The sequence below is a fragment of the Ciconia boyciana genome, chromosome 10 (genome assembly GCF_034638445.1).
Source record: "Ciconia boyciana chromosome 10, ASM3463844v1, whole genome shotgun sequence".
Taxonomy (NCBI): Eukaryota; Metazoa; Chordata; class Aves; order Ciconiiformes; family Ciconiidae; genus Ciconia; species Ciconia boyciana.
This window is the reverse complement of record NC_132943.1, coordinates 28,626,621-28,652,182: the sequence shown is the minus strand read 5'-3', so window position 1 is coordinate 28,652,182 and position 25,562 is coordinate 28,626,621. Positions and strand designations below refer to the sequence as shown.

Here is a 25,562-nt window from a genome sequence, read left to right as displayed (position 1 = left end):
AATCACTTGCCTGACAAGATTTGTAGCTAGTTAGGCAGGAGGCCTGGTAGTAATTTTTTGAATTAGCAACATTCCTGGAAAGAAGATACTCTTGAATTTAAAAGTTATAGCAGGAAACTCCAGGAAGTAAACAGCATAGATCTTGTGATAGAAGTAAGGAGGAGCCAAAGGTTTCTATGGTATTATAAATGTTTTATTGAAATATTAAAGTCCCTTTAATCACCCTAAAATACTTAACTTGGTACTGTCCAAAAGTATATTTGATTTTTTTAAAAAAATAAATTCCAAGTGACTAGCCACAGAACTGGATTTAAGCACTCTAGAATCTCTTTAAAATCCTCTCCTGTTGTGGATTCTTTGTTGTACATAGGTTATTAAGCAGCTATATGTGGGCTGATTAACTAAAAATATCTACTTACAATCTGAAGAGGAGGCATGGAATCCCAGTTTTAATCACATTACTCTAAGGGTTTTGATCTCTTGCACACAAAATAATAGCCTAGTTGTTACTGCACAGCAACAGTTAACATGCTGCTTCTAGTGCTGTCAGCATTCCTGCTGACATCAGTGGTATCTAAAGCAGTAAACAGAAAGCAGCCATGTCTGTTCTTCCTGTACTAGAGGGAATCAAAATAAAATGCTAGTCAGATGGAGAGCAGCGAAGCTGGTAAGAAACTTTAAACTATTCAGAAAAGTTGTTGATGTAGAAAAGTGACTCTGAAAATGTTTACATGTTCAGGTAAATACAGCACTATGTTTGCAGATCTTTCTGGAGAGCAGGATCCTATTTGTAACTCTTACAGCAATGCTTCAAAGTAATCTAGCATTTGATAGGAAAGAAATTAACTGCGTTACCTTTTATTCAGGAGTCTCTTTGCTATAGTTAATCAGGAATGACTGTACAAGTTCTCAACAACTTGGCTTTTTTTTTTTTTTTTTAGAAAATAACGAAACAAAAAAACCTCAAAAATGTGAACTTCTGGATGCATTTTATTCTGAGTTACTGTTTTTAATAGAAACCGAGCAGTTGAGTCCTGAGACTTGCTGTAGTCATTTATAAATAAGTTCAGATTAAGGTATTGACTTATACCATTCCTAGAATGAATGTGAATATTGTTGCAACTGTTTTGTAAGTATTAATATCCTGGAGGGCATTCTAAAATGAGACTTCAGTGCTTTCTAGAAGACTATTACAAGGTTCATATAGTAGGTTGAAAATAACTTCACTTCTTTAAAAGATGTTTTAATTCTCAGAGAACATAAATGGGTTCTTGTAAACACAGAGGATGGTATTTAAAAGGTCAGTTAAAGCAAGCTATCTGGCACCAGAAGGTCATTTTGCGGGAGAGGAGTGCAAGGGCAAGAAGTGATACATGCTGTAACTTTGTAAAGTGCATACATTACATGAACATTTCTCCTTCTAATGGGGTTTTGTGTTGTGATGTGAATGTTGAAGTATCATGGAAGAAATGAATACTACTGTCTCTTCCCTTCCAGACAATCGAAGGAAAGTAGAACCGCCTCTTGGAGGTCATGATCCTCGAACAGCAGTTCAGTTAAGAAGCCTCAGCACCGTTTTAAAGCGTCTCAAAGAAATCATGGAGGGGAAGAGCCAGGTACGTCTTCTGAGGGATTTGTAGGCCAAACTATCTAGAAACTGAGCTGTTTACTGGGCTTGTCTGAGCTTCATTTTTAGATATGTCACGGGGATTTTTTCAGATGTTTGAAGCACGAGTGAATAAACTCAAAAATCATAGTGTGAATGCAGGGGAAACAATTTAAGTTGATGCTGACTTTTGACATGTCAAACATCTGTCATATTGTGGGAGTGAAACATTGCAGTTGCTCAGCTTCTTGAACTTGGACCAGATGCTCTAATTTTATACTCCTTCCTACTTCTGTATTACCTAATCTAGTATTAGCTGATAGTTTTCTCCCTTGAATGCTAACCATGGGCAGGTGAAACACATTGACTGTCACAAATAGTAATGAGAATTCTGAGCATGAATTAAATCTGCTACTTACTGTGGTAATGATTGGTCAGCAGTATTTGCTTGAAAGACTTGTCCTGTTAATCAATTTTGATTCAGCTGGATAAGGGTCTGGTGGTTGCTACTGACTTGCTGATTTCACCTCCCTCTGTGTTGGACACTGCCTTTAAGAGGAGGATCTAGTTGAAAGAAGCCACAACTATTTATAAGTGATGATATAAATAGCTGTGTCTGGGAGCAAGACATGAACAGGCAAAAGTACATTTAATTAAACTGAATGAAGAAAAAAAAGGCTTTGGGCTTGGTAGCTTTTACAGGTAGACTTTGAGTAAACTTGCTTAGCTTCCAGTGCTATTCTGCTTGTAAGGGTAACTTTGCTTTGGTAGAAAGGGTGATATTTTTGAGGCTGAAACAAAAGTCTTTTATTGCAGTAAGCAAGGCATTGAGAGTGGCCCCTACTAATATTTCAGTTTGTGGCAGCTTCTGAAGGCCCTGGAGATTTTCAGACATCTTTGAATCTGTTGGAGAAGGGCTCAAACAGGCAGGATGCAGCAGTAAATGAATATGTCTAGATCTTTCTCTGAAAGTGGTATGTTGTCAGCACGCTGACTTCTGTACAAAAGGTAATGCATCGCTGCCCTTGACTGCAGCCATGTCTTGCTTGAGTTACTCCAGGCAACAATTTCTTCCTACTGTGGACTTGGTCTGTCTCTATAGGAGACCACTTTACTGTTGTAGAAAGCATGTGTCAGATCCTGAAAGGCGCTGCTCTATTCAACCTCTACTGCTAACGGGGGCCAGACTTCTGTTCTGAACCCTTCCTTGTAGGCTGTTCTTGTCATGAGTGTTGGCTCTGACTTCAGCAAGGCAGAGAGCTGGAAGGTGTCAGCAGCAATGGCTGGGTTTCTAAACACCCAGTCATGTGCAAGAGGGGCAGAGGCAATGTGGGAGAGATGGTGAGCAGAGGCACTGCTGCTTGGAACAGCCCCTGTCTATATGGCAGAACCAGAGACTTGGCTTATCATGCAGAGCCGCAGCAAAAACTGTTAATCGGCATCCCCTGCAGCTTTGCAGCAGTTCCCTGGCAAAGCTCTTCACTGCATCTTTCCCTGCTTGAAGCTTAGTATTCATCTTACAAATTTCTGGACTGTCTTGAACACCAGACTGCCTTGAGCAGTCTTTGACCTCTTTCTGTATGAGTTTTCTTGGGTGAGGACAGCATGAAATTGTTGTTTTGTTGATCATAGCTGTTTTGGTCTCAAAATTGGTCTAGCAGCTATGTCAAACTTCACTTTGTGAACATCTAAAAATAAACCCCAATTCAGGGTATGCTTTTTTTTGGTTATGTGAACATCGGAGTAAGGATCATCTTTCTCCTCTGTGGTTACTCTCTTCTCGGGTTGTTTTGAGAAAATTCTTGCAGCACTTTCTCTTCCTAAGAAGAACCCAGAGTATTCATTCTCTCTGAAAAGGCTTATTACCAGAACTGAACTCTAGCAAAGAGTGTTTAACAGTCAGAGCTGTCATGTGACCATTAACAGTTGTCTCCATCCATGGTAATTGTAACTGCTGTGCTCAGAATCATAATTGAGAGATTTGTCTTGCTCTGTTTACAGCTACAACACCAAGTGGAAGTTTTAACTCTTTGTTTTCAAGTCTTAAAAACAAGACAAAAATTCCTGTGGCTGCACCCATGCTGTAAATCAGTATATGTCGTTATCTGCTGAATGTGTATTCCACAGTTGTCTTCACATAGCAGTTAACCTGGAGTTTTGAAACAACATCAATCTGGGACACAGGCTTTTACAACTGTTTACTGAGGTTTTGAAGACTTTGATCATATAACAAAACTTTTTATATGTATCTATAATCCTTTCAAAGTACATCTCAGTATTAGCTGTTGAAATGATCTTCCTGCACTGATGATTCCTGATAACTTGATTTACCCCTGGATAACAGTTTCAACTAATGTGTGGGGTTTGTGTGGTGTGGGGGGTTTTTTTTGTTTGGTTGGTTTTTTTAAACTGTGCTAGATGAGGGTCTGTCATGTGCTAGGGGAAAATGAGAGGGAAGAGCAATCAGTACATCATATGTTTGTTTCTTCTTGACTTTTATCTACAGCTCATGATAGTTTTTATCTGTTTTGCTTCCATCTTGGATCAAGAAGACAAAGACTTACTAGATGTATTCTCACAGTTAAGAGCTCTCTCAGCCTTCTGGCTCCCTATAAAACCACATGAAAAATCCTTTCTGTGCATGTGTGTGCTTATACACAAGAGTGTGCACACACACACACATATATGAATATATGAAATTGTCCTTTTCATGTGCACAGTCTACAAAGCAATGATGAATCTAAACATGCTTTTTTATTTAAAAAAAAAGTTTTTCTCTGCTGCCTTCCCTTGTTAGGACAGTGACTTGAAGCAGTACTGGATGCCTGACAGCCAATGCAAAGAATGCTACGACTGCAGTGAGAAATTCACCACCTTCCGGCGGAGGCACCACTGTCGACTTTGTGGGCAGATCTTCTGTAGTCGATGCTGCAATCAGGAAATCCCTGGAAAATTCATGGGCTACACAGGTAGGGTTTATCTGTTGAGAAGCAGAACATTCTCTGTGTGCTCAGCTCTGTTTGGATTACTGCATTTTAGATTCTGGCATCTGCTAGAGAATGGTGTACAGGTCTCTAGTGAGCTTTTAGAAATAAGCAAAAAGAATCACAGGACCCAGTTCTGCCAATTTCTTCATGCACAACGGTGGATTATGCCATGCCTGCTTATTTTTACCAATACTACGTCCATGATGACAAAACAAATACGTGGCCACTATTTAACAAGGATGTTCACTACAAAAAGTGTGCTCAAGTAAAAGCTGCTTTTAGTAATGGTAGTTTTAAAATGTAATGAGCCATGTTCTAATTGAAGGTGAGGGAAACTCAGATACCAATTACCAAACTCTAGACATCTCCTGATGGAGGTAATGATTTCCAGACATCAGCTGGTATGTCATATCTGACTGGCTATTGTTGTGCCATGATTTCAGTGTGCACATGTGCTCTCTCTCCCCACCCCCGCAACCTGTTTCTCTCTTACCGATCATGTGTTATGCATCATTTGACTTGGAGAAATTCCCTGAGTGTATAATTATCTGGGGTTTTGCTCTTTAAGGGAACATGAGAACTAGACTTAAACATGCAAAGAGGTTTCAAAACAGGAAATCCTTCTTTTCTCACCACTACACACCTCTGATCCTGTAGGAACAGAGTACTGTTTGTTCCTGTTCACTTACACTCCCTGGTTCCCCTTTCCATAGGGGATCTCCGAGCCTGCACTTACTGCCGCAAAATAGCCTTAAGCTATGCACACTCCACAGACAGTAACTCCATTGGAGAAGACTTAAACGCTCTGTCAGATTCTGCGTGTTCTGTATCAGTGCTGGATCCTGGCGAGCCACGCACACCAGTTGGGAGCCGTAAAGCTAGCCGCAACATCTTTCTGGAGGAGGATCTAACCTGGCAAAGGTAAAGTGAATGGCTTCATGCTGAGCTCCAGAATCTTAACTGTGTTTTCACGCTGACACCTGCCTAGACAAAAGCTGGTGGTTTCCATCTAGGAAACTTAGAAGTATATCCCCCGTAAAAAGATTCTAGTCCTGTGCTTGCTTCTGATATTCTTCTCTTCAAGTTGAAATGTGGAAACTTTTTTCTAGTGGAGTTTTAAATTATTTGCAGTTCTTCCTTTAACCTATCGAATCAGTAATTCTATGCCAGTGACAGAGCAGGCTTTTAGCTTCAGAGTTTAAAAAGACAAAACCAAAACCCATCCTTTCTAACCACCATTGTATCGAGAGGAAAGTCAATGTAACACTGATGCTTTACCTGTCAGGTTTTGGGCAAGAGAATATAAGAGATCTTGTCTCTGTAAATAAGAGAGAAATGGTGGAAGTAACTGCCTGTTTCAACTGAAGTGGGATTGAAAGGACAGCTATAAAGGTTCTCTGATCTCCTTTCAAAGTGTATTTCCTCTTATTGCTCTCGAATGAGGGGATCTTTATTTTTGGAAGATGAATAGAAGAACACTGTACTTCTCAAGTGGTATGTAAGTTAATTTCTGAGAACCTTGATTTAATTTAATGTGGGGGGAGAAAGAAATAATCAGATGTGGTGTTTGTGCTCATTTCCCTAAAAACAGAAGAACAGGCAGGTGTGAAACTACTGAGGAGGTCTTGAGTCAGAGCCTTTCTTTAACTGAGGGGTAGTGTTAGTGACATGTGCCTCTCTCAGCAGATCTCTTCTAGTGGTTCTGATAGTATTAAAACAAAAACCTCAAAACCAACTGTCTTCAGAAAATGCCCTGACTCTTGCTTTGCATGTTGCTCTTCAGAGTATGGTGCTCCTATATGGAAGCAATTAAATAATCAGCTTTAGGCCCAAATAAAGGAAGGTACTTCTGGTTTAGTGTCATGGTCATCTAAAGCAGTAATGTTGCAATGCTTGGGATAAATACTAACAAATTTTGAATTGGGGAATAAGTATGTGCACTTGGAATGCTTCTCTTCAGGTATATAAAATAATAGAAGGTATTATTAGTTCTGTCTTCTGATGTGTTATGAGTATCTTTATTATGGCAATTCAACAGCCTGTAGACATGAACATGTAAATAAAGTATTTATATCTTTATTTTGGGCAGCTTGTAGCACTGGAGAAAAATACTGCCTATTCTTGAAAGGCTGATAACTCTTTCTACTGGAACACTTAGTCCCAACACTTGTTGGGAGACACTGAGTAAACATGGGCTGCTTTTGTGTGTGAGAGGGAGAGAGATTGAGATTAGGTAGTTTATTGTTGCTTTAGGAGGATTAAAATTTTCTTCAGTGCTTGTTGCTCTTAAAATGTAAAACTTTGCAGTGGGGTACAGTGCTTTTTTTTAATACTGCATTTGGCAAGTTCCTGATTGACCTTCAGAGGTTTAAACTTGAGATATTGAATTTAAACGGCACCACAGTGGAAAGTGGCAACTCACAGCTTCATAATGGAAGCAAAGTTTTTTTTTTTTTCTAATATGTGCCTTCTGTGTGTGAGAAGTAGTTTTCTTCAAAAGAAAACTTGGGAGTTGAGTCTCTTCCCAAAATAATGTATCTGAGATAAGGCTCTTGCCTCTCCTGCTGTCATATGCTGCAAAGCAGTGAGAAAAGCATTAAGGGGAGTGATGCTATATTTACTTGTCTGACATTGCTCTGCTCTTTGAGCAGTTGGAACATCGAGGCATGGGCTCCTGCTTTAACTAACTTGAAGGGCAGTGTCCTTTAAAAGTGAAGGAGTGGTGTACTCTGGGCAAGTACAGCTACTCAGGCAAAGTTGTATTCTGTACATTTTCTCATGAAGAGCATTTATCACACTAGTAACATGTCTACATCCCAGAGCACAGCCAGTACGGCTGTATCAGTTGGAGTGTAGTGTCTTACATCTGATACAGTTTTGCCAGTAGGAATTTTATATTGATGGTGTACGAACATCTGCTCTCCTTCCTCCTAGGGTGGAAGGAAGAGGAAGGCAAAGGTGATAGTGATGAGGTTAATTACAGAAGGTTGTCAGGCTATCTTGGGAAAAGCTGTCTAGCAATAGCTATAGATAGCATTGCTTGGATTGTAAAGATGATGTGTTGGGGAGATGGGGACAATGCCTCTACCTCCAAAGCACGGAATAGCAGCCTGTAAGGAAGGAAGATGTGTAAGAAAGTGATATAGGGGAAGAGGGTGGGAAGGCAGGATAATATGAGAAGTGGGAAGAGGTTGTATTGTCCAAGACTTGAGTCTGAAGGGGGAAGACTTGAGCAGTCTCAATGAGGAAAGATTTCCCTCTTCCCTCATTGATTTAACAATCATGGGTGTGAATGAGAGGTAACATCATCATTAACTGTATTTTAATTCCAGCTGTGCTGACACTGCTGCATGTGGCATATCTCAAATATCTGTAACATGCTTCTTTTCCTTGCAGTTTGATTCACCCAGATTCTTCAACTACCACGCTGTCGGCACGCCTTGGGTCTGTCCAGGAGGATGCAGGGAAGTCACCAGCTAGGAATAGGTAAACTAATCATATCTGAGTATTTTCTGTTCTGGATGAACTCCTAGCACAGTCTTCACTGTAAAGCCTGTATTTTGGGGCTTGTTTTTACTGAGCATGCTGTTTTATATCTAAAATGGGACACCCATTACCCATATGTAATGGTAAGGAAAGACCATTTATGTACATATTCATATTAATAAATGTAATACTTTTGTGGGACCTGCAGTTTGCTGCTGAGTCAGTCAAATAGAGGTGGTGGTGAAGAGGACAGAAAGGGAAAGAAGTGGCTAAGAAAGGTGGAGTTCTGAGGGAGCTGAAGAAAAGGAAGTAATAACGACTTTGTAATGGGAGGCAAAGACTGAAGTCATGGAGGAGCAGAGGTGTAGTTTTTGTTTGTTTGTTTTGTGGTCCCCCCCAGCCATGTGTTCCCTCTGCTCTTCCATTAAGTATAATCTTGTTACTACTAAGTTACTAGGCTTCCTTAGGCGAAAATCCCATCATAGGTCTTTATGCAAGAGTGCTGGAATGAACTTGGAAATGTTCATGAGAGCTTTAGTATAAGTTGTGAATGCTTGAGCTTAATCCCACTAAATAGGCCAGTATTAGAAGAACAAGTAATTTCCACTTCACAGTGCTTCTGCTATGGTTCTGGTTACATACTTCCATTATGGTTAAATTGGGGAAATAAAGGTGAGGCAAGGATATGAGGAACAGAGCAAAGATAATCCAAATTTCAGTGTTGGAGTCAGGAGATATTCAGAGACTTCTTTGCATTGGTGTTACAGGAATGCAGAATGTTTAGCAATTTGGAGGCATCTGGCAGGACCAGCGAAGACTAGGGAACTCGGCTGAGAAGGATGCTGGGTGTGCCTTTCAGGGAACGGACTGCTTGGAGTCTTTATCTTCTGTGTGATGGGGACAGTTAGGAGGAGATGCACACTGACTGTACAGCTGAGAACCAAAGATCTCACCTAGGGGGAGTAAAATACTGCTGAATAAACTAGTATCAAAAATCAATTCTGGGCAAACATGGCAAGGAGTCCAGTGTTAAAAGTTCAATGCTAAATAACTGCAGTGACGTCAAGAAATATCTGAAACCTTGAGGATGCTCTCCTGCTTGCTGTTTGAATTGATGTTGTCTATTTTAAAAGGCCTTTGCTGTTTGCTCACACATGCAGTAGTAGGAGGGTTCCAAGCTGGACCTGGCAGGTCCAAACTGCTCATTCAAGTAAAATTTTAACTCTCTGGCTATTCATGGCCTCACCATAGTACTTACCTGTCTGGACTCAAATTTGAGAAGTAACGATGAGGTATAACCTATCTCTGTCAAAATTCGGAACCTGTGGAAACAAAGCTATTGGCTTTGGGCTAAGCAATGCTAGCCTTTAGATCTTCTCAAAGCAGCTGTAGATGTTTCTTTGAGGCAAGCTTGACAATGCCTCTTTCTACATGAGATGAAGCAAAAAAGGTGCAGGCTGAGTGCATTTAGATGCAGGTAGCAGAAGTTACTTAGTATTATTTGTTTTCCCTGTGTGTGGAGGATATGTGTGGTTTTTTTTTCTCACACTGATTATTTACGGGGAAAAAACAGCACAACAGTCAAATGTTGCAAGCGGAGGGATTCGAACTTCTCCTTTGCAGGTCCTTCTAAAGGATAGGTATTTTCATTGCAAAATCTCCCCCTCTGTGCTTAGAAAAGATAAATACAATAAAGTCCCAGATGTAACTGGTGATCATAAAGACACAGATATGAAATCTGACTGTTCTAACTCTTGCTTAATGCCTTCTACACAAATTAAAAATCCCTGCTGCTTACAGGTAGGTGGCACAGTTAAAGCAGCTGTTGCAAAACAACTGGGAGGAGTGCTTAACGATGGACTTTCATGTCAGTCTCATCTTCTACATAAGAATGCTTTCTGTTAAGCTGCATAACTCTGCCAGTTCTAACTTTAACTTGAGAGCATCTGAACAGTAGAAGACTGGCAGAGTTTTAGCCTGCCTTGAATGCCTGACTATGGCAGAAAGTTTTTGCTTATCACCCTTAGATGTATATGGATGTAGTGCCAATATAGTTTCCTTTGATTCTGCATAAATGACTAAAAGGACCTAACTAAAACCCTTTATCAGCCCTATATTCTTCCTCAAGAGACAGAGGAGGAAAAAGCAGTGATTTTGAGACTATCATACTTTCAGTGCCTACTTCCTTGCAGTACAAAAGCTGAAAGAGGGTGGCATTGCTATTTAGTGCCTGGGCTCAGCTACATCATCCATTGAGAATTCTTGGGAATAATTAGAGTGTCTGTTAGCCACTTAGCAAGCTCTGTGAAGTTATCTGAGTTTCATTCCAAAGACTAGAGGCTGGCAATAGTTCTCATCACTGAGACTGCTACAAGCCTCTTGAGTCAGTTCAGCATTGGCATTTTGAACTTCCCTGTTGCTGTATGCAGAAGCGTTTTCCATCCTTACTTCTTAGAGTGCTGTTAGCATGAATAGCTTACACTGCATGCTTTTTGCTGCTGTGTGATGAGAAGTTGCACTCTGGTTATTCAGAGGCTTAGTCTAGTTGTGGGATATTGGAGCAGAGGGTATCTGGAACTTGTATTTGCATTTCTAGCTTTGCAATGATTATTGCAAAATGGTGTGTTTGTACTGGAGTGCATAGCCAAGATTTCCTAACAGCTGGGTTGAGATCAGGTGGATGCTCCATATCACAGTACAAGGGAAATTGCCAAGCTGGAGTGACCTCCAGCAGTTTAGCCACCCCAGGGAACAGATGGTCAACCTTCCAGACTCTGCAAACTGTCAGCCATATATTTCAGAGAGCTGAGGAGAAGGAATTTTAAATGGGTCAATGAGAGGGGGAATCTTGGTGCCCTGTTACAGGGATCCTGGTGTTGGCTGCCCTTGCTGGCATCTGTCTTGCCTCCAAACCACTGGAGCTTCTAATTACCCAGCATCCCATCCCTTCCCCAATCTATTCAAATACAGACATATATGAATTGCTGTGCCTAAACTTAGTTCTAACTGCTTCCTACAAAGAGCTTTACAAAATTTTATGTTTAACTTAGATGTTCCAAAGCAATACACTTGCTTCCTAGGGGTCCTTTCTTCTGCTTTGACAGGAGAGAAGCTTTAAGCAGTAAGTCTGTACTGAGGAGAGTGAACAATGTCACAGGCTTAAGTTCCTTTTTAGCATGCTACAAGATCAATGCCTGCTCTGGTGAAGCACTGCACAATGAACACTTATACTTCAATTCTTCTCTCTTCCACTACAGATCAGCCAGCATCACTAACCTGTCACTGGATCGGTCAGGTTCACCAATGGTGCCTGCCTATGAGACATCTGTCAGCCCCCAGGCCAGTCGCACACATATGAAAGCAGAGGCCAGCGAAGATGAGCGCAAAATCCTTCTGGTACCTTTCAGATTTCTGTTTGTCTTGCTCTGTGAAGGCAATGAAGTTTGCCTTTCTTGTATCATGCCTCAGGAGTAGCTTGCTGCCTTTAAAGGCTCTTGTCTGAGTACTCTTACCTGGACCCCTCCTCCAGGTGGTGCAGGGATGGAGAATATTGATGCTGCTTTGGACACTTCCATCTTCCTGAAACAAATCATAGTTTAGCGTGGTGTTTGCATAAAGGTGTTTACAGTTTTAGTCTTGGGAAATGTGTTACGCAGTGTGGAGTTGGTGTATGGTGGCTCCTTGTGGGTTAAACCTATCATTGTTGCAGCTGTAATGCAATGAACTGATTCTGTATTTGTCTAAGTTCAGATTTTGCCTTTCATAGGCCACATAATCAGAAACTTTAAATGGCTGCTTCAGAATGGTTACACCATGATGAATGAGTTAAAGCTGTTACAGATTATTGGGCCAAGACATAATTTGGCTCCTCCCCTTGTTTGCAGAATAAATATAACATTTTGTAGAAGGTTGTAGTGACATACTTGTTCAAAGAAAAATCAATGTGCAGCAGTGTTCTGTGTAATCCTATTAACCCCTCCCCACAGAGGAAGTGTTGTATGTGGCAATTACTGTACAATGTTCAGTAGCAAACAGTGTTTCTTTTCTTTGAGGGAGGGGAAGTGTTTCCAACAAATGGGGCAAAAAAGATGCAGAGAAGGGAAGGGAGTGTTTTTCACACATTAAAAGATTCAAGATCGCTCCCCATTGCCAATTCAAAACCAGGAAGGCCAGTTTCTGTGTTGTCAGGTATTTGCCTGCTGTCAGCAAAATTCATACAAGTATTCCTGAGGGTGCAGAAACAGTCTAGTTCGTGTTCAGTTGCACAACTCCTTTCCACGGTGCTCTGTAAATGGATAACCGTGTGAGGGAGAAACATTTTTAAGGCACGTCTTTACACCACCCTGCCCCGTGCGTGTATGTTAATGCAGGAAAAATGAAATTTAAAATGCTGTGAACACAACTTGGACCAAGATGATCAAGTCGCAGTGCGCTTCAGCTTCACATTGTTTAATTTTTTGTCTGTTTCCTTCCTGGGGGGAGAAGAGGATTGGTAGTATCACTTCTGTTCATGTAAGTGCAGAAGATGCAGTGTCAATTAATGTAGGATTTTCTGTGAATTCCCACTGTTTGTTTAATGTCCTTAGTATGTGGAGCTGACTCTATATCAGGAGTTAATTTAAAGCTTAACATATTCAATTCAGAAGACTAATGAACTTTGTTCATGAAATAAAAGCTAGAGGAGGATGTACGTACACTGGGGTAAGCACATACTTTTGTGAACTAGAGGTCAAAATCCTTGAGTTGAAAGGATTTGCTGTGTTCTGCCAGTTTCTCCATTTTACTGCGTTCACCATGTGAGTTAAGGGTAAACTACAAGGCAGCTGAACTGTGGAATTGCCAGTTGCATCAAATCTTGTGATCCTATGATGTGTTCTGTTACTGATCCATTTGACTCCCTACCTGATACCAAAGGGGAGCTGCTGACTTTGGTTTTAGGAAAATACCCAGGACAGACACTGCTGGAAATAAAAGCAGAAAGCCAGTCCAGTAACAGAAGTGGAGCAAGACTCTTGGATCTCAGGGCGCCCTTGGGAAAGTGCAGTAATGTGGGTCTGGCAGTTAACTGGAAAGCTGAAACCAGTTAAAATCTAATTAAAGCTTTTTTCCCCTCTGTTACACAAAAATAGAGTGAGTGAGTCATTTGAGAAAGTGAGCTGCAGTGTCTCTTCTCCACCCCTTGGGGTGCTCTGTTGTGCTCTCCAAATAATCCCAGGTCTCAGTTTCCACTCTGCAACAATGTATTGTGCTGTGCCAAGCCAGGGTGTGTATGGAAAAGCAAAAGGGGCCAGGTGCAGAGAGATAGCTCACTTTGGATGGAGCATAGACTACACAAGAGTTGTCACACGTGCTTAACAGGCTCGAAAATAAGTTTGAGGTATAGGCTGAAGTGTTCCAAGCGGTCAGGGGAAGGGATCCACAGATTCAAAAATGGTTAATTGAGGGAGGGGTACACACATTTTTTGCTTAGTGGCCAAAGCTAGCAGTGTCTAAAAAAGGCTTGATACTGGGCAATAAAAAAGGAATCCTTGATCAGGAACGGTATCCCAGAACTTGAACATAGCAGTGTGCATTGCTGTGTCAAGTACTTGCTTTATATCTGGGCTTGTATGCTTATATATATAATGGACTAGTATGCTTCACAAAGCCTAGGTTGAGCACAGATTATATAGAAAAACCCTCTCCAAAGGATGAGTTTTCATTGTCCTCTATATTTACACACGCCACCTGAGTTTGAGAATAGGGTGCAAGAGGGCAGTAGTGAGGATATAAGTATCTTGTAGGCAGTACAAAATCTTGCCACATTAAAAACAAAACCCCCCTTAACTCTGAGGGTACCCACTTTGTTTCTTCCTTGTTCTCAACTTTATATAAAAAGAGGGCTTTAAGGAGCTGATCTCATGTCTGTTTGCTGTTTCTCTTTGCACCTTCGCATAGGTTGTGCAGAATGGCTTAGATTTTATGCCAGTTTGTGGAGGGCTCTTGATCTAGAAGCTCATCTGAGGGCCCAGGTTGATGTCCTTGAAACCAGTACTAAGGTCAGACTAGTAAGTAACTTGCACATCTCCCTGTCCAGGACTCAGTCCAGCTGAAAGATCTGTGGAAGAAAATCTGCCATCACAACAGTGGGATGGAGTTTCAAGACCATCGCTACTGGCTGCGGACACATCCCAACTGCATTGTAGGAAAAGAGCTGGTCAACTGGTTCATCAGAAATGGGCACATAACCACAAGGTAACCCTGATGCTTTAGGACAGCAGGTGTCTTCTGTCTCTGTGACAGGAGGTTGTGAGTTTTAGCTGATAGAGGGTACCTTGGACTTCAGAGATAGACCCCTTTGCAGGGAGATGAGAAAGAAAGAAAATGCAGATCTCTTTTTTACTGCCTACCAAAGCAGGTAGGGTTCTGACGCTATGTGGCCCAAAACAACAGGGCACAGGGAGCTACCTGGTTTGGAAGGCAGTGTGGGAGGCAGCTTATGGGACAAGTATCACTCAAACAGTTGGAAAACAGTGAGTGTATTACAAAGACTGTCCAAAAATGTTCACTGATACTCCAAAGGGCAAGTCTGCCCCTGGGATCAGAGATCACTAATAGTGTTTGATAGCTAAATTTTTGGTGGGGCTGGCAAACCTTGTAAAGTGAGTATAAAGAATCTGGTGTATTTAACTATGCAAGAGAGGGATAAAACTGAGATGGTTCTTAAGTGTAGAGCAACAGCCCTCACTCAGCAGAGGGGCTCAGTATGTATAATTCAAGCTAACAATATTGGAGGAGCACAAACAATGTCTTAATCATCTGTTGGACACCTCAGCTGAGTTTAGAGTACTGGCAGTCTCTTCATCTAGCTCCATGCTTGAACCAATACACTCTGCTGCCTCTCAAAATATTGTAAAATAGCGTCTGGTTAAACATGGCAATGGGATACTGATGAGTCAAATAGTGCGTAGCAAATGACTCTTTCCTCTTGTAGCATGCTTGTACCATAAACCATGCATGTTTAGAACTAGACTTAGAAAACCATCTCTATTCTTACACCTCCAGGGTCCAAGCTATTGCAATAGGACAAGCGTTGGTTGATGGACGCTGGCTAGAATGTGTCAGTCATCATGATCAGCTCTTCAGAGATGAGTATGCTCTCTACAGACCGTTACAGGTAAAAGGAGTAGGAAAGCTGTGGTTCTTTCTGGGTTTGGCAGCTGAGTAGAACCTTTTCTAATCCTGTTCTCAGCAGCCGTTGTATGTTTTATAAATCAGCTCTCCTGTACAGAGAACTGGGCTCCAGGCCTTTTTCCTTAGTGGTTTAAAGCCTGAGGAAGCTGCGTTTTCCCAGAAAGCTTTGGGGCTGTCCTATGTGGAGGACGAGTTGTTACACGTAGCGCTGCCTAAAGTGGAGCACTAATCTAGGCCTCTCATGGTGGACATCTTCCACAGAGGCCTTGGCATGGCACAGTCTGTGCTTGTGGCAGCTGTGCTATCATGTGCAGAATCTAGAATCTGTGTGCAATTACTGGTGACTGAGACACAATGGTGGTCTTCTGTTTCAAAATTCCTTCTTTAAAAACTTCCAAAGAATGGGTGTTTTAGATATACAGTATTGGATCTTATATATTGTATTGGTAACCTTCTTCTGATCTCCAGCGATGGCAGTAATAAAGCATTCAGTACCTTAGCCACATGATGCAAGACTGGGAGGGGGTCTTTGTCATGCCTCCCAAATAGGAGTGGCTAGCTGAGGGGGAGGCAGGGAACCAGTGACCAGAGATGCTATCCTACCGTATTTCATTGCAATCAAACTTGCTGAGGAGTAAGAGCAGTCACTGGCCTGAGTGATGGGGTTGGTTTTTTTAACTGGAAAAAGATATCTCTGTAGCATCTCTGTTACCTGAAAGCATTCAGTTGAGAGTCTTCCATGTTCTGCAGCTTCTCACGATAAAGAATGGCTCAGCTGTCCCATGGACCTCAGTCAGAAAGCTTGCAGCCGTTAGCATCTTGTCTTCCTTGTGCATTTGAGCTCTTGGCCACAGTCACATGGTCTTCCATTGAGATTGCTCTGGGCTTCATCTGGCATCTCAGCTAGTTAACTGCACTGTGTCAGCTTGCTAGTAAAAGCTTGCCCTTAACTAGCAAGTGCTTGTGGATCCCTGTTTCTAACTGTTTGTAAGGGGCTTATGTTATTCAAGGTTTAAAGGCAATTCTTGTTCTCATCAGCTCAAAGCCCTGGCTGATCTCATTTCTCCTGAACAAAGAGTCAGGAGAAACAGTGTAGTTGACTCAGTTGCTTGCTGCACTCACTGTAGCCAAAGGAATGATAGTGAGAACTTCCTCTTGAGGTGACTGGAGGCATGAGGATGGTTGATAGAAATTGCTTAGATGCTCTCCACATTCTCTGGCACTCCAGCCAGGCTTTGTTTTGATGCAGTAGCCCTAGCTAGAGCCTGACTTGTGAGTGAAACTCTTAGAGCTACGTTGGTCAGTCACAGAATTGCTCTAGTAACTTAGAATTAGCCTCCACCAAAAGCTGCATGTGCTGGTTTCTGGGCAAAGGGATATGGTCATCACTCACCTCAGCTGAGGATAGGCAGCATTCAAAACTGCTTAGCTGGATGCGGTGACAGAAAATGTGCAGTAGAATAAACTTGTCTTTTAGTGCCACTTAGTCACAACTTGTGTGGAGGTGGGGAGGAGGCAGAGACTAAGCACATGGGAAGTGTAAAGAAATACTTGTTTCCTGTCCCAAAGAGTTCCTATTTCATGCCAAGGGGGGTGGCTCTATGACTAACTCGGCTTAGCCCACTGAGAGTGTCCTCTGATTTTTAAAATGTCTGATCTGCATTTGTAGCAGGCTGCTTTCTAAGGCTGCTTAGTATTTCAGCAGAGCTACACTTTAACACCTTTTTTTCTTCCTTGTCTTCTAGAGCACGGAGTTTTCGGAAACCCCATCTCCAGACAGTGACTCTGTGAACTCTGTAGAGGGGCACTCTGAGCCATCCTGGTTCAAAGACATCAAGTTTGATGACAGTGACACAGAGCAGATTGCTGATGAAGGAGAAGATAACTTAGCCAGTGAGTTTCACCTGAGTCTTGTTCTCACTCTGTCTTCTCCCCTGTTATCCCCAGTCCTTCAGGACATAGTAGTTTAACCATGTCTTGCTTTATGTGTGTGTGTGTGTGTTTGTGTGTGCACGCATGGGGCTGTAAGGATCTAAGCAAACTATAACCTAGCTAGTCCTCCTGTTTCTTACGATGGATACAGTATTTTGTATTTAGTGGAACCTGTAAAGCTTCATACTTCTAATGGAGGAGAAGCATGTAAATTGCTGTCTTCGGTTTCTCAGGCAGACTTCTGCTTGATCTGGGCCCTATAGTAATGCACTAAAGAATGCCCAATATGTCAGCATGCACACATGAAGATAAGATTAGAACTATGAAAATACTGTATTCCTGTAGTATTGCACACTGGTCTTTATGTATTAAAGACAATTTTTCTCCTCTCCGGTACCCTCATGATACCCGTTTGAACCCTTCTCCTCCCTGTATCTTCCCCCTTACCCAACACTAAAAGACTCTGCCAGCCCTAGCAAGCGCACTTCAGTCAGCAGCTTCCAGTCCACAATGGACAGTGATTCAGCCGCCTCCATCAGCCTGAACGTGGAGCTGGACAACGTGAACTTCCATATCAAGAAGCACTCCAAGTACCCACATGTGCCCCCTCACCCTGCCGACCAAAAAGGTATGAGGTAGTCACCAGCTGGAGTTGCACATGATGGAGAGCTGGGCCCTAATAATACTGATCTATTTGGACACTACTTTCGTAGCTGTCTTACAGAGGGGGAAATATGATATTTAGCTGGCACTCGCTTGCAGTTGTGATGTGCTCACCTCTGAGGAGGCTCAGTAGACCTGTTGAAACACCTTCTCTGCAGAGTGTGTAACTTCCCCTGTGACTTTCTCTTTGCAGTTGAAGCAAAGTCTCCTGCCCATACGTAGTAGGGCAGATCCACATTTACAGTTTCTGGCTAACTGGGGTGGAAAAACAGTCTGTGCATAAACCAGTTTGATATGTGTCTCTACAGTTTGAGATTAAACTGGAAAAGCAAGCAAGAAAAAAAACCCCAAACAACAAATGAACAAAATTAACTTGGAAGAGATCTGTGCTGACTTCTAATTGTACCTTAATAAGCTTACATTTGACAGAAGAATCTTACTGATATCCAGTAAGGCCTAACTTAATCCATATATGTAATATTCGTTCAAAAGAGAACATCCACTTAAGCGAAGTAGGAAGAGATCAAATACTCAGTGTTGAAGATTTCTTCTGAAAGTTTTTTCTCCTAAATAGGTATTAAATTAAAAGACTTAATTAAAGGCAAAATCCTTATGGAAAAAATAATGTGCCTGCCTGCTGACAACTGCATTCTCTAAATTGGACAAGGGCTGACTGAAACCAGGGCTTGCCACTGGCTCGGGTCTAGTATATTCTAGTTGCTTTACATGCTGGGTAGCAATTGATGTCTTTGCTCTGCTTCCTTACCTAAAGTTACATCAGCTTTGTAGACTTCTATCTTTGGCTACTTCTAAGGAGTTTCTTATTCTTAATTATTGTTTCACTGCACCCCTTCAGTATTTCCAACTTTAAAAGACGATTCAGTGTTAAATAACTTGAACTCCTTATAGTGAATTCTTCCTTCTATAAAGTTTAATGGATCTCTTCTGTTGTTGTGAATCAGAATGCAAGACTTACCTTATGCTTGCATACAGATTGCATTTTCTGAAACTGTGAAATGGTCACTGAAGAGAGTGAGGGAGGAGAACTGGTCACAGCTGACTTTCAAAGTATGTTAGACATGGGAGAGAGAGTGAGGCAAATTAGAGGGGGCATTTATCAGTGCCTATTGTAGTAACCTTTTGTTATTTGCTAAAAATATGTCTAGAAGAAGGGAAATCTAACTGCTTATTTTTTCCCCCAAAGAGAGGAGCAGAGCAGGTTTGAAATTTGAGTTGATGTCAGATGACTCAACAGTAGGGATGGGTTGTCAGTGATACTGACACCAGCTCATTGTTGGTTCCTTTCAACTTATTTCCAGCTCGTGCCCTAATCAAATGAAGAGCTAATGCATCTGAAGGGAAGGAAAGATGTAGAGAGGGAGAATATATCAATGAATTCCTTTTAGGAGAGAGGGATGCTGGATTAAGTGAGCTTGAAACAGGCCCAGGTGTGCTGCAGTATCCTATGAATTTACAGCTGCAGCAGGTTTACCTTTATCAGTGTGTGTTGGCAGTAAAGCAGGCAGTAGTCAGTTTGGCTCTGGCCAGTGTTAAAAGACTTGTAGAGTGATAGTCCTGGTTTCAGACGTGTCTCAGTCTTTATCTCCTCATACAAAAAGCAGTACATGATGAAGGGGAAACGTAAGAGAGCCTACCTCTCTCGGAAACTGTTGACCAAATCAAGGCTTCTCGTAGCCAGAACTGAAGCTCTTGTGAGAAAGATTTTGATGATGGAGAGCTCAGAGAAGATCAGCAGAAAAGGCAAGTGGTGAGGGGACTGAAAGGAGAGAGACTTCTGCCCTTGAATTATATATGTTGGCAGCACTCTGCTATCTTTGGTGAATCTCTGCTAGCTGGTATTTGTTATCTGTTCCTGAAATGTGTGGTCTCTTAACCAGGTTATTCTGTAGGAGTGTAATTCATAGTAGAAAACTGTGAACAATTTCTTTGAAGAGAATGGATTTCTGTTGAGGGGAAAGTATCAGTAATGTGCCCAGAACTGGGATAGCGTGGAGGTGTGAGTCATTAAAATGCACTGTGGAGAGGCAGGTGGTATCCTGCAGTTTTTTGAAAAATCTGTATCCTCTGCAAATACAGAGGACTTACTGTACATCTTTTTTTGGATTCCTGGCATGAGAGTCTCTAGAGGGGAGACCTCGCCAGAGAGCAACAAGTTAAAATGAATGACAACGTCTTGAATAGCAAGAAACACTCCTTGGCAATAGGGAGACTGAAATTTCATAGGTACTTAGATGTTTGTTATTCAAGGCCTTCAAAAATTAAGTGGGATGAAACCCTACAGTACATTCTGCAGTGCCTAGACTAGTGAAATGGATGACTTCTAAAACTTTCTTCTGGAAATATTAAAGTTGGAGTGCAAAGACTTTCCTCTTGTGTTCCTGATTTGTCCTGGCTATATTCAACAAAAGATGCCATCCAGGATGTTACAGAGTATCACGTGATTAGACAGCCAAGACTAGATAGTTAAGCTTCTATGTAAAATGGGACATGGTTATTTTAAGAACAGAGTACTGTAGTCAATCAGCGACATAGTGTGTTTGCTGCTTTCAGGGGTCAGTAACTTCCCTATGACCATTAGGGACATGTGTAATTTGGCTTGATTTAATTGGAATTGTCTTTTGTCCTTAAACTGGATGGCAGTGACTTAATTTTCTTTGAAATAATGAAGTAAACCTGAAGATTACACCCACCTTTTTAGGCTAGTAACTCAATTGCTTCACAACTGTGTAAATTACAGTCATTGGGGGAGGACTGACAGGACAAAACATCAGTGCTAGAAGTGCACGTCAACTTTGATCTAAGCGGTTGGTGGGTTTCTTCAAATGATTAAGGGATATGCAATTTCCACCAGTCAAAGAGGTCAGCTGCTTTGAAGCAATGGCCTGTGATGTACCAGCTGTGTTTTAGAATGGAGTGGTTTGTATATAGTCCGAGTCTAATGGCAGGACTTCTTGTGATGTTATAGGCTGACTAATGTCTGATGTGTTTCCATGAAATTCTAGTGACTCCAAGTTAGCTGGCTTGTAGTATCTTACACATGAGTATAGTGACTCATTTATAGTATCATCTGCCTAAAGACAATGGTACTTTATAGTGCATATCAAAACAGAAAACAAAGTAAGATTGCTTTCTGCATTTAAATTGGGGGAAGAGATTAAGTTACTTATTTTAAATGTGGACTTTAGTTGCTGTTCTTAAAGATACAGTTATCAATATGGGAAACTTTATTTTCTAAATGTCCTTGCAGGCAAATATCCTTGATCCTGGTAGCAGGTATTTTGGGTAGTTAGTTTTTGATGCCTGCATCTAGTTAGGAGGGGGAAAGAGAAGAGAGTCTGAGTAACCATGACACAGTTTCTTATCACCATTGCTTGCCAAGGCTTAGCGTGCTGTTGCCAGGAGCCCTTTTGGTGCACCTTTTCAAAAGAAGTTTTCAGTGGATATCTGTGGATGCATGCATTCTTGTTTGTGTATCTAGAGGAAAAGCTGTGGTTGCTGGCCAGTCTGTTTTGATGTTTAACCTGAGCAATATGTAAGGTGTATAAAATCTGTACCTGCTGGTTTCCATTGGAGACCTGTGAATTTCTGTGTGCATTGTGGTATTTGCTTCCAATGATGCCCTTGAATATCAGACCTAAGAATGTGTATGTTCTGGGGTGGGGTTTTTTGGTTCTATTTTTGTTGTTTCGTTTTGGTGAAGGTGTTCAGGGGAGCTTGTAAGATAGTCTCTTGATAGCTAACTGCTTGCAGACATGTTAGCCACTCTCACAATCTCAAACTCACACCTATGAGTGTGTTATCTGTCCAGTCTAGGAAGAGGTATGGTATCTTACCTTATCAGGAACTTCCCCTGGGGCACAACTGGAAGCAAAGTTATAGGAGGTGAAGCTGTATCGAAGTGTTCCTGGTTTGGAGGTGCCACCCGTGTCTTCATCCAGAGCATAACTAAGATTAGGTTTCAGCTGGGGTTAACTCCTGCTGTGGCCATGCCAGTCAGGGATATGTGTCAGACCTAATTTGAGTGTGTTCACAGTAAGAGCTGCTGCCCTGAGGCTGTTGCAAGGTGGAGAGGGATGGAGGTGCCAGTATACATGCTCATGTGTAGGTACAGCATAACGTGACTTTCTCTAGGTAGGCTGTGGATGAATGAATGCTGAGGGTGAGCCAGCTTTTATCAAGTAGTAGGTTGCTTGTAATGCTAAACTCTTCATCTAAGCAAGAGATGAAAGGAATCTACAAATAACTATCAAGCTGTAAGGGAGGCTTGCAACTTCTCTTTGGTGCATTCATCGTCTATTGAATATCTGTTTGCAAACTGGGCAACTGCAGACAAGCTCAGATTTTTAAACTGGTGGCATGTAAGAAGGGGTCTCTTGAGTGCCGCTGTTCAGAGACTTGTGTTTGCTTGTGTCCTGTCAACTTTCTGTTGCTTTCTGTTGGTGTCTGAAAGCTGCCTGGCTTTGCGTTTTGTTTGTGGCAGTAGGTCTGGACCATTCTCAGGAAAGGTGATGAAGAGTTATCTTTGGACTTTGGATCATCACGCTGTATAAGCAATTGGGCTATTGCTCTTGATTTCCCACTGTACTTCTTGTAGAAGCAAGGAACCAGCTAAAGGCACAACAAGCTAACGGCCTCCGGAGCAAACAAGCTTTTTGTAGCCAGCCAGCCTGCATGAAGATCAAGGTTTAGCAAGATAACCAAGTGTAGTAGATGGAGCTTCATCATATGTAAAGTGATACATAACTCTTGCTTTCCTTTGTTGCTGGGAGTCCACCTCTGTCAGCACGGATTCCTCAAAACACTTTAAACTGTTTTAGATGTTAGACTTCCTGGCTCTTGAAAGGCAGGCTGTCTTTTGTTTCCTTCACTGTGTAAGATAAATCTTATGGCTGGTCTCTCCCTTAGTCTGAGATACTTCATTGGAGAGTGAGAGCAAAATGGCTTCTGAAGCTGCATTTTTAGACCAGATTGAGGAGGCTGTTCCCTGTCTGGACATTCCCATGGTGTCTGCTCGCAGCTTAACACATTTGTATTGAGATCTAGAGAAGTGTGGTGTGGGTCAATTGAAAAAGCAAACTCTTAACTCCTAGTTCAGTCTTTGCTTGTGTCTACTTGGTTTTGTTTCTTCACAGTAATAAGTAGTATTTTCTTGTTGTCTTAGAACTTTTTGATAGAACAAGAATGAGAGGATATTCTTGTCTTGACCACTCATCAAGCTGTTGCTAAATTGGTGACTAAACACTTAGATGAGTAATGCTGCTTCTTCTGGTGTGGGCGTGTACATTGTAATTATATGGGCACACCAGTGTAACCTGTCATTTTTTTTTGTCTCCGCCTATCTCCCTCTTCTCTCTTCTTTCAGAGTACTTGAATCCCGAAAACGGAGGGCAGCAGATGTTCTCTATAAGTGATGCTTTTATTAAAGGTAAGGAGAAACTTCAAATGTTGCTGTTGTGCCATTTTAATATAATGATGAAAACTCCTCAATACTCCTTTAATAGGGCATTGACCCTTTAGAAATATTTACTTGACAGTAAAGCTGAACTTATTTATGGCAAAACTGATATATAAACTATACTCTAACTTTTCTGAATGCACTTTCAAGCTTAAATTTCTTTCACTTCTCAGATTTCTTCATTCAAAAGCACTCAAAGAAAAGCTTTTTTTTTTTTTTTAAATAAGTGTAAGTGGCAGGTCTGTTCACAACTTCCCCACCCACAAACTTATGTAACAGACACTGATTTTAACTTTCTGTGCAAGCAAATGAAGATGTGATATGATTAATTGCACTGCTTCTACAGAGTAGCTTAAAGCTTCATCTCTTAAATCTTTCTGGGTTTCCTATCATCACCACCACCACTGCTTCTGAAATGAAAGGCCATTGGATGCAGTTGCGAGTTTTAAAACCCATGTGCCTTCCAATATCATGGCCAGGTGCACTTGCGGACTTTTTTTTTCTCCCAGTTAATGCTATTGATTTTGGTGATCTTGTAAGAGGAGGAAATAAGGAGGAAACCCCAATGTCTGTGCAGCCAGAAAAATAAAGTCTTTGATTAAACTGATGCTTAGTTTTTAACTGAGCTTTTGCAGGGGAAAGGAAAGGGGAAAAAACAATGTAACTTCTGTTTATCCTCTACACAGCTAATTTTGGGTATAGAGCATCTGGAAGAAGTTAACTGTTGTTTTTAAAGAGTCTTTTTTCAGTAGTCCTGCTGAGATTACTATTGTATAAGGACTTTGCAGTTGTATAATGCACTCTGAGGAGTTTTAAGCTTGAACTCTGAAGGCTTACGTGCTTGCTGATGAAAATTTATACACTATTAGCATAAATGACTTATAATATAGTCAGCCATTATGAGAATGGGGAAGTTTATAACTTCACTCTCTAATATCATAATAGTTGTGTGGGAAATATCATAGTAACTCTTTCAAAGCACAGAAAACTGTACTGAAATAACCTCTAATCTTGGTACTGCAAAACAGAGAACAGTTCTAAGGAATTACTACACAATATAGTGATTGAAAACGGCAGGCCCCCTCCAAGTGAGGACTCTTTATACTGTTGAAACATGCTTTCTGTTTCCAAAACCAGACATGGCTGTAGTTCATGCTGACATTTAGGATTTAAATTGTATTCAAGTGGATACAGCCTTCATTGGCATCTTGTTTATTGTAGTGGAGATACCTGTGCATATGGTGGTTAGGTGGATGGAGGTGAGAAGATGTGCTGAGATCTTTTGAAAAGCTTGTGGCACTTTCTTGACAGAAGATCCTTGAGAATTCTGTAGTATTAAATACTGTGACATAAGCTAGATGAACTAGCCTGCTGGCAGCTCCCTCTGCACCTGAGCAGCAAAGAAGTGGTGTGTGGCATCAGGGCTGCAAGCCACATAAAGGTTCAAAAGTCTAACATGAATTGATAGCACAGCATTTCTTTAAAATACGCTTGGGAGATGCACTAAACAAGGCCTTTACCAAGATATTTTTGATACTTGTGCTGCAGCCTGAATGAAATAACTAGATTTTTTTAATGCCACTTATATGTAGATGTCTCCAAAGCAGCAGCTTTTTGTGGATCAAATTAGTGCCTTTGACCAATGTTCTAAGTCTAAAAGGCATTATGATTATGTATTATGAATATATGTGATATTTGGAATTTGCTGCTTATTTATAGACAAAACTAGGATATAAGATTTTTTTTATTTGTCTTAATAAACTTGGTAACAGTTCAATTCCAGAAGAGAAAACAGTCTGCTCTGTACTGGCAGTACAAGAATTCTAGTAGCTCACTTTTCCTTTGTACACTCACCACTGTTATACTCAATACTGTTTGCTGCATCATGTTACCATGACGTCTGGCTCAAACTCAGTATTTCAAGAGGCTTAGACTTATGTCTTAGTAAATGCTTTCCTTTTTAAAGTAGCCTTTCAGAAAGACACAGGCATTCAACTATGACGTTATATTAACAAGGTTGGTTCGTCTCTTGCAGAGTCATTATTCAACAGGAGGGTGGAGGAGAAGTCCAAAGAACTCTTTTTCACGCCCCTAGGCTGGCACCACAGCAATCTGGATCTGCTGAGAGAAGAGAATGGGGAGAAACAAGCCATGGAAAGGCTGCTGTAAGAAACATGTAGAAAAAGGAATTTGTGTATCTTGAGTAACAATTCCTGAAGCCCCTCTATTCCACCAACTT

General features: G+C 41.3%; 1 protein-coding gene across 10 annotated transcripts in view; it reads left to right on the top strand.

Moving 5' to 3' along the window:
* The window catches only part of PIKFYVE (phosphoinositide kinase, FYVE-type zinc finger containing), a 74,623-nt gene that overhangs the window by 9,693 nt on the left and 39,368 nt on the right, over positions 1-25,562 (top strand). For 7 of the 10 annotated variants that reach the window (XR_012044384.1, XR_012044383.1, XR_012044381.1 and 4 more), the window contains exons 4-14: positions 1,498-1,616; positions 4,404-4,575; positions 5,307-5,514; positions 7,990-8,079; positions 11,337-11,475; positions 14,156-14,313; positions 15,124-15,235; positions 16,998-17,145; positions 17,645-17,812; positions 23,231-23,293; positions 25,359-25,488. Coding sequence is in view for 6 of the 10 variants with exons in the window: in XM_072874724.1 (XP_072730825.1) it covers positions 1,498-1,616; positions 4,404-4,575; positions 5,307-5,514; positions 7,990-8,079; positions 11,337-11,475; positions 14,156-14,313; positions 15,124-15,235; positions 16,998-17,145; positions 17,645-17,812; positions 23,231-23,293; positions 25,359-25,488 (1,507 nt within the window). In the remaining 4 variants the exon portion in view is untranslated. Of the gene's footprint in view, positions 1-1,497; positions 1,617-4,403; positions 4,576-5,306; positions 5,515-7,989; positions 8,080-11,336; positions 11,476-14,155; positions 14,314-15,123; positions 15,236-16,997; positions 17,146-17,644; positions 17,824-23,230; positions 23,294-25,358; positions 25,489-25,562 lie in introns of those variants that run through there. The other 3 variants (XM_072874726.1, XM_072874728.1, XM_072874729.1) reach the window with 3 other exon arrangements.